This window comes from Oryx dammah, unplaced genomic scaffold (genome assembly GCF_014754425.2).
Source record: "Oryx dammah isolate SB20612 unplaced genomic scaffold, SCBI_Odam_1.1 HiC_scaffold_22, whole genome shotgun sequence".
NCBI lineage: Eukaryota > Metazoa > Chordata > Mammalia > Artiodactyla > Bovidae > Oryx > Oryx dammah.
The window spans coordinates 29,521,187-29,530,372 of NW_024070206.1; the positions used below are offsets into that span (position 1 = coordinate 29,521,187).

The window sequence follows — 9,186 nt, forward strand, 5'->3', positions numbered from 1 at the left end:
GGAAATGGCAACCCACTCCAGTACTCCTGCCTGGAAAATCCCATGGACAGAGGAGTGTGGTAGGCTACAGTCTGTGGGGTCGCAAAGAGTCGGACACGACCGAGTGACTTCACTTTCACTTTTCTGCCACATATCAATATGAATCAGTCATAGCCATATATATGTCCCCTCCTCTTGAATCTCCCTTCCACTTCCCACAAGATGCAGCTGCTTAACTGGCTTCAGAAAGAAGGGGCTATTCTGGATTGACAGCAATTTTTAATGAAACTAGACATTTTCATCCACTCATTCATCCAATACTGATTTATTTTGAACCAGGCACCCTTTTAGGTGCTGGGGATATATCAGGGAAAATACAGTAAAAAAAAAAAAAAAATCCCTACCCTCATGGTGCTTGTACTTTTTCAGGGAACATGGGTGGAGAGACAGACAATAAACAATATAAATAAATAAATAAAATTACATGACATTTTAGAGGTTGACCATTTGCTACTGAGAAAAACATAGTGGGGAGGAAGTATGTTAGAGGTAGAGGTTACAGTGTAAACTTCAGGGTTAGGGCTCTCTGAAGAAGATTCATTTGAATAAACAGAAGGAGCCTTGAGTAAACAGAAGGGAAGTATGCTGCATGTCAGGATACCCATACAAGGATCTGTCTGAGAGTGTGGGTGTGGGTGTGGGTGTGGTGTATTTGAGGTCAGATAGGGTGAAGAGATATCACTGTCAACAAAGGTCCATATAGTCAAAGCTCTGTTTTTTCCAATAGTCATGTATGGATGTGAGAGTTGGACCATGAACCGAGTGCCAAAGAATTGATGCTTTTGAATTGTCGTGTTTGGAAGACTTTTAAGAGTCTCTGGGACTGCAAGAAGATCAAACAACTCAATACTAAAGAAAATCAACCCTGAATATTCACTGGAAGGGCTGATGCTGAAGCCAAAGCTCCAATACTTTGGCCACCTGATGTGAAGAGCCAACTCTTTGAAAAGACCATGATGCTGGGGAAGATGGAAGGCCAAAGGAGAAGGGGGCAGCAGACGATGAGACAGCTAGATAGCATCACTGACTCAATGGACATGAATTTAAGCAAGCTCTGGGAGACAGTGGAGGACACAGGAGCCTGAGTTGCTGCAGTTCATGGGGTTGCAAAGAGTCAGACACGACTTAGTGACTGAACAACAACAAGGGTGAAGAGGAGTGAGCCAGGAGTGAAGGAGCAGCAGAGGGTTTTTTCTCTCACACTGTCCATACCTCTTTCCTGGAAAATCCCATGGATGGAGGAGCCTGGTGGGCTGCAGTCCACGGGGTCGTGAAGAGTCAGACACGACGGAGCGACTTCACTTTCACTTTCATGCATTGAAGAAGGAAATGGCAACCCACTCCAGTGTTCTTGCCTGGAGAATCCCAGGGACAGGAGCCTGGTGGGCTGTGCGTCTATGGGGTCGCACAGACTCGGACATGACTGACGTGACTTAGCAGCAGTCCCTACCTTACAGAGTTTCTATGACAGTTAGATGAGATGATATATGTAATGCACACAGGACAGTGTCTGGCATATGGTAACTGTACAATACCTATTAGCTGTTATTAATTTATTTGAGTTAAATGTGTGAGCCATTAGTCAGCTCTAGATGTTGTGAAAAATACGAAGATCGACTTCCAACATGGTCCCAATCTTAACACGTGACAGTGTTATAAAGTAGGATGTGTCTGTACATGAGAGAGGGAGAGATGACTGAGGTGCCAGGAGAGGGCAGGTGACAAAGGGTCACTTCTAACTAGGAGGTTCCAATAAAGATGATAAGAAAGATATCACTTTTTTTACACTAAGTGAAGAATGAGAAGGAGTTAAATAGACTTCTCTGTAGAAGAGAGATCTTCAAGGAAGAAGAATGTTCTTGGCAAAAGCAAAAAGATGTGGCAATGTGAGATGTGTTTAGGGGAAGGGCGGTCCATCCTGTCTGGGTTGGATCATGAACACAAAACATGTTGGGACCTGAACTTAATTTGGAAAGTAATAAGGAGCCATTGAAGGTATGATGTTGGTGACAGCTATTTTTAAAATGGCATTTAAAGAACATGTACGAGATCAGTACTGAATTTGTTGATGAAATACCATGAATTTGTAAATTATAATCAAGCAGTTTTTGGTCATTTCAGATAGCTCATTGTGTCATGTTTGCGTCTCTTCGTATTCATTGATATGTGCTATATTTTTTAACCTTCATTTTTAACCATGCAGGTGTGATCTCCATTCCTTTATTCATCCCTCACAAGCTCTTCAACTGGAAGTTTGAAAATAACATTTGTGTCTTTTGGCTCACTACTGACTATCTTTTGTGTACAGCATCTGTGTATAACATCGTACTCATCAGCTTTGACCGATACCAGTCAGTCTCAAATGCTGTAAGTCAAAACATTAATTTATCCTGCTTAGAAGATTAGATATTTGTAAATTTTATAAATTTTGGGTCCCTAAGCAAAAATTTTTGTTTGTTTGTTTCATTGACCAACCTTAGAGAAGCCTGATTACCCTTTTGTTGGCACTAAGTTCTCATTGGCTGTTAGTGAACACTTTCTGCGTGTTTGGTTAAGTCACTCCCCTGCGTCCAATGAAAATGGGAAAATGTCCAACAGAATCCAAGGCAAGTTGTGAGAAGTGGTAAACTGAGTCTGTAGTAGGTTGGATATGCATGAGTCTCACAGTAGGTTTATCTGTTCAACTCCTTAGAAAACTTGAGACCTAAATGTATTCTTCACGAGTGAACTTGGTGGGCAGGTAGAAAGACTCCCAGACTTCTGCATGTCATGAGGAAATTAATGTTGAATGACCAAAGGAAAAAACAGTGTACAGGGAAGCCACAGGCCATACCAGTAGAACTAACCAGTGCCAGTTTAGGACCCAGGCCAAGCAAGTCTGAACTAACCAAGATCTGGAATAGTCTTATCAATTAGTTCATGACAGTTTTTAAGCAAGCTAAATTTATCAGCAACAAAGGAGAGAATAAGATTGATGTTAGTAAGGATGAGGGATGGGAGGAGGCCACAAAAATAATGGGACAGTGATCTGAAGAATCTGAGACCTTGATGGGAAACTTCCTTCGCTCCTGAGTCCCAGGGACCTAAATGTTTGGGGAATGATTTTGTGACAGGGATTTTGTTAAGGATTGGAATACAGACCTGAATCTGCAGAGGTTTTTTTTTTTTTTTTTGAGGAACATAACAATCGAATGTGGAAATGGATCCATAAACAAAGGGACTAAGTGTGGTGCTGGAGGCATTGAGAGGCCAGGGACAGCTCTGTCCTGGGAGAGCTGTGCATCTTGGAGGCAGACAGGACTGGGAGGGTGCATTGGATAAGGATAGGATAAAATACCATTACAAAGAGATTCCAAAATGCTGAGACTCAGACTATAAGGCAGAAGTTAATTTTTCTCTCATAGAACAGTTCAGGAAGATTAGAAGGCTCTGCTCCAGGAGCTCACCCAGGGACCCAGGCTCTGTACTCTCTAGAGCAGGCACTTACGGCATCTGTTGCAATTGCTCAAATAAAACTTTATCATTCAAATAGTTGGTGGGCCACATGTGCTCCATGATCAGTGGTTTGCTGACCCCCATCCTAAGTCATTAACCTCCTTGGCATGCTCAAAGTCAAGTTGTTGTCATTTCACGTTTCAGAAAAGAAGAGCAGAAGGCAGAAGTCCAGGGCAAAGGATTTTCTTTTAACCAAGTAGTGCAGAATCACACAATCATTTCCACTCACCTTTCACTGGTGAAATGTAGTCACACGGCCTTACGTTACTGTAAGGGAAGCCGGGAAGTGTGTTCTCTAGCTGAGCTGCCATATGGCAAGGGAGAAGTAGAGAATGGGATGTGGTAGGACAGCCAGACACTTGACATTGAGTCCTTCACTGGCACCAGAGTCCACTGCAGTTTGCACTGGATGAACTCTGGAGAGAGTACAGATCACTTTGGATTAGCAATCCAGAAGCCGATAATCTCACATTTTTCAAACTGCAGGTAGTAACTCATTATTGAGTCATGAAGTCAGTTCAGTGGCCTGTTACATCACTTTTTCTTAGAATGAAAAAACATGAAACCAAGTAGAACAGAACTTACAAATTAGAGTAAATCAGAGTACCCTGTGTATAATAAAGGTAAGAACTGTTTTATGAATACTTCTGTCAGTATCCTTAAGGGTTTAAAATGCATTTCTTACTTGAGGTTACAGTCAAAATGTTTGAAAAGCAGTGCTCTAGTTAATTATCTTCCCCATTTGTACTTTAAACATTTCCTTTCCTTCTGGGTCTTCTTTTTAATCTCAGCTGAGTGTTCCTAGTTAGTGTTCACTGGGACATTTCTTCATTGCAGGCTCAAGCTCTTGAGTGAACCTCAGGTTTGTGTAAAGGAAAGGGGCGGCTTTCCCAGTTAGAAAAAAGGCTTAGACATTACAGAGAGTTGAGGAGTGATGCCCAGAGAGAAAAATGGATGGGTTTATTTCTTGGTCTTGCCCTGAGAAATTCCCTGACAATGCAGGCTGTAAACTTGGTGAGGGCCAGGTCAGCTGGACCCGGGTCCCTAGCACACAGCAGAGACAAGCGTAATAGGTGCTAGAGGCAGCGGTGTGTGAATGCTCGCGGGGCTGCGCAGGCAGCACCAGCACCTCTGTTGGCTGAGTTCCAGCACAGCTGTAGGAAGCCAGAAGGAAACCTTCAAAGACCACAGGAGCTCGTAGGAAGTGATCATGGGGAACAGAGCCCTTGCTGTAGCTAAAAGTCGAGAAGACAGTGTAACAGGTCAGGGTAACAGGCGGGGCTTGAGAAATGGAAATCTGACAATAACCGAGGAAAGGAAGGTTCAATGCAAATGGCCATCCTGACAAGCACTTAGAATGGTCCTGCAATCCCATCTCATTAACACCAGCACGTTCCAGGGGCTGCTCCGCCTCACAAAAGAAACCTGACTGACAGAATGCTTGGATGTCTTATGGAAGTGGGGAAGGAGGCAGGGTGAGAGGAGACATCCTGAATAATGGACATATTCTGTAAAAGGTGAGAAGTGGGCCACGGATGAATTTCAGGGAGGCATTGCATGGATTCAAGCAATTTTGAACTGTCATCTGTCTAACATGCTACCCAGAGATGAGGGAAGAGATTGGCATCATCATCTCAATTCCCTTGGATGTCTGTTATTCCATTTGACCTTATACATAACAGAAAAGAGATAATTTTCCAGCGTATTGTACCATATCATTACAAAGGCTGAACAAAGCAATTAAAAAACTAAATGCAGTTTTATGACCATCTGGGTATTGTTACTATCTTCATAATCATTAGACTTAAGTGCAAGTATTAATTAGTGGTATGAGAAGCAGAAGGCAAAAAGATGTACTGTACATGGGAACTTGTGGTTAGCACCATATACATTTTAGGTTAGCCTCAGAAATACCAGTAATTTGGAAAAAGGGTAAAAAAAAGGGGGGAAAAAACAATTCCTTGATTTTTTTTTTTTAAGTAACTTAAAAAATTTAAACAAACCTCCTTTCACCTCTAGCCCATTGGTGAGCCCTCCTCAGCACACACAAGCCATTAAAGAAAGACAGTGCTTGGCACTGTTACACCCTTTTAATAAAAATGAGAACATACTTCAGGAAAGACTTAAAAACTCAGAGAAAATGGTACTTGAAAGATGGTGAAAAGGGAAGTGTGTTCCCACATCATGGGTAAATCATTTCCTTTCCCTTGAGTATAAGCAGAGAAACATGGAACATGGCTGGAAGAAATCTTACTGATCTGAAAGGGGTTTGGAGAGATTGTCTGCTCCGAGTCCCCTTAGAAAAGTCTTGGGTTGCATGGTTACCCCTAATATGGGTAGTTGGCATCTTAGATTTCTTATAGAAGATATTCTTCAAGATTTTAGAATCTATCAAAGGTCCTGGGATCTGAGAGCAATCCTCCCCCACAGAATCTCATCTTTCCTGATAGAAGCCTGTTCCTGTGCTCAAGTGGGCTTAGAATATTCTTCACTCCCCAAAAAGACCGTGGCACTCACCATAGCCAAGTCTCCCCAAGTGGCTGGCTACCATTGCTTCAGTACCATTTTTGCTGGGTGGATACGTTTGTAGAAAGAAATGTTAGGTTCTGCTCATAACACTGTAGTCTCTCCCTACAGCTGATTTAACTCTCTTTCTTTTTGTGCATCATCTTGTGGGAGGAATATAAGAGTTCTGTCCTTTTTGACCCCACCTTGAAGGCTCAGCATAAACTGCAGAACAGATTCTGTCTTTCAAACTTTTTTTACTGTGATTTCAGTGATAAATGCATTTTACACTGTGATTCGGTATGCACATTTCTCTCTCTCTTATGTATATCTATTAATGTTTTCCCAAAGCAAGAGTTTCATCAAACAATACATATCCTTATGATGTGTGATGCATTCTGACATTGATTATCCCGATTTGTTAAAAATGCTGCTCACGACCCAGCTGGCAGGTTACAAGCACTGTGAACATGTTTACTCAATTTCAGTTAACAGTTCAGATTAGTGTCTGTGGACTAGGAAAAACTGTGTTCTTCTTTTAGATATTAACTTTGACATTTTCCATAGTGTCAGATGTTTAACCTTAAACTGTAAGAAAGCCTACGTCTCGGCCGAGGGTTCACCAAAACCAAACCCTCTGCCCCGGCCCAATCACATTACCCAGATTCAGTGACCAGCTCCACTGTGCACATCACGGAAACTCCTGAGGGCTGACGGTATGCTTTGCGCAATCAACATGTGCTCATTGTATTAAAAATAATGTATTTGGTTTCTTTTAGGTGTCTTACAGAGCTCAACATACTGGGACCTTGAAGACTGTGACTCTGATGGTGGCTGTCTGGGTGGCGGCCTTCTTAGTGCATGGGCCAATACTAGTTTCAGAGGTTAGGAAGGAATTGGGGGGGGAATGCAAACCTGAATTCCTTAAAAAATGGCATATCCTTGCCCTCACGTTACTCTTCGAATTTGTGATCCCAGTCTTGCTGGTGGCTTATTTCAACATGTATATTTACTGGAGCCTATGGAAGCGCAGTCATCTCAGTAGGGGGCATTCTGGATTCATTTCTGCCCCTTCCAGTAGCAGTGGACGCTCATTCAGGAATGGACTGTTTTTGAGGCCATCTCTTTCCAACCTGGAGGCATCAGCAGCATCCCTTCGTTCTGAGAAATCAGGAAGAAAGAGCAGCCTCTTGTCTTCCTTAAGACCCCAGATGAATAGTTTAACCGCTTCCAAAACGAGCTCTCTCTCCCATTCAGATTCCCTAGCTCTTCACCAAAGGGAACATCTTGAGCTGCGCAGAGGCAAGAAACTAGCCAAGTCACTGGCCATTCTCTTGGGTGTTTTTGCTGTTTGCTGGGCTCCCTACTCTCTGTTCACAATTATTCGTTGCTGTCATGGCACACACTCAGCTCTCTCAAACGCTGTGTATGAGTTCACCTTCTGGCTTCAGTGGTTCAATTCTTTTGTCAATCCTTTTTTGTATCCCTTGTGTCACAAGAGTTTTCAGAAGGCCTTCTTGAAATTATTTCGTGTGAAAAAGCAGTCCGTATCATCACATAATCGGTCAACATCTTCTTAAAGATAATCGTTTTGCTTATGTAAATTTCAGTCTTGCTCTCGCTTAAATGAGTCTGGCTTTCATCGTGCCCTTTCCACTCTATTGAAAAAGTCCATAAAATTGTAACACTTGAAAATGGAAACAAACAAATAAAAAAAACCCTGGAACCTAGAAGTCAGTGGAAAATTATTCTGGTGAATAACAACAACATTATTAGAAACTGACAATAATATTTTTTGTAAACTCAGAGCCACAAAAGCACTATATTTTTCTTAGTCATCACCTCTTCTTTGTCTTTTAGATCTTAAGATAAGTTTGATTGTGAAATTCAAAAATTTTGGTTTTCTTTAGATGTTCAGTGTTGCTACGGTCTTAAGTGAATTTCCATTTTTATTTTACCGTGATGAAAACTCATCATGTTTTAAGATCATTCCCTAAAGCATACACAAGGAAAAAGAGCTCTTTAGCCCTTTTTCCTGGGGGTGGGTAACTCTGTTACGGTCACTGGGCAGGTGAATTAGGGTTTGAGTGAGGGTGAGGAGGTGAGGATGCTCAGATGAAAGAGCAGAGGGCATGTATACTTCTAGACTCTGCATTCCTGATCCGAGAAAAGAAGGAAGTATGGGATGATGGGGGAAAGAGGAGGTCACTGCAGCTCTTGAAGGTTCTCGATGAAGTTATCTTGGAGTCCTTGGCAATCATAGGATGACAGGGTGAGGGATAGGTAATGGGTTGAAAGGATGGCTTTCCCGTTTCCTTCTTGCCCCTTGTCCTAACTTGCACATCAGCTAAAACTTCTCCATGAGAAAATATGAAAGAATGAGAAAGGCTAAGAGATGCAAAAGGACTATAAGATTAAACTTGATGTATCTGGTATAACACTCACAAAACTAGTATGTGTCAATAATTATGAATCAAATATATTTCTGTCTTTGATCTTTTAACTCATGTGCTCAATATTTTATATTGCAGTGCTCAGAGTGATTCTTTTACTATGCAGTTAATGTAGGTTATACCTAACTGATGGTTGCATTTTATTAGTCTTGTGACATTTTGTTCTTTTTGTCATTATTAATTTTTTATAGTATTCTTTACCTGTCTTTGTCATAACATTTCATTGTGATTTCATAGTTAATCTCTTCAGTAAGATTTTACCGGTATTTCTTCTACAATTTCTTACAATTCTTATAATACAGATTAGTCATTTTCATATCTTAGATCTTTTAAACTTTTGATTCATCTAAAACATTAAAATATGAAAATCTTTGAAGTATATCATAAATGCTTAGAAATGCACATGGTTTTTTATATACACTTACACATTAACATTAGTTTCAAAATAGGAAATATGTTCAATATTCAATCATAATTGAAAAATTTGAGAAATAAACCCTTATAAACACACAAGTTTTTACAATGCTGTAGCTTGTTAGTTTTAACATTTATAAATCAGTAGTTGTGGATTTCATCTCAATACTGGAGGTCTGAATGATTATTGAATGGAGTGGCCCCATGAAAACTTTTCCCAGTTGAACCTTGGAGGAAACATGCCTAAATAGTCATACATATTTTCTAAAGTCAGAAAACG

The 9,186-nt window shown here is 41.0% G+C and overlaps 1 protein-coding gene across 1 annotated transcript in view; it reads left to right on the top strand.

The window, feature by feature from the left end:
• The window catches only part of HRH4 (histamine receptor H4), a 14,321-nt gene extending 6,549 nt beyond the window's left edge, over nucleotides 1–7,772 (top strand). Inside the window, exons 2-3 of the mRNA XM_040264760.1 lie at nucleotides 2,243–2,406; nucleotides 6,819–7,772. Coding sequence (XP_040120694.1) covers nucleotides 2,243–2,406; nucleotides 6,819–7,619 — 965 coding nt within the window. The 3' untranslated portion in view covers nucleotides 7,620–7,772. The remainder of the gene's footprint in view (nucleotides 1–2,242; nucleotides 2,407–6,818) is intronic.
• The last annotated feature ends 1,414 nt before the right edge of the window (nucleotides 7,773–9,186 follow it).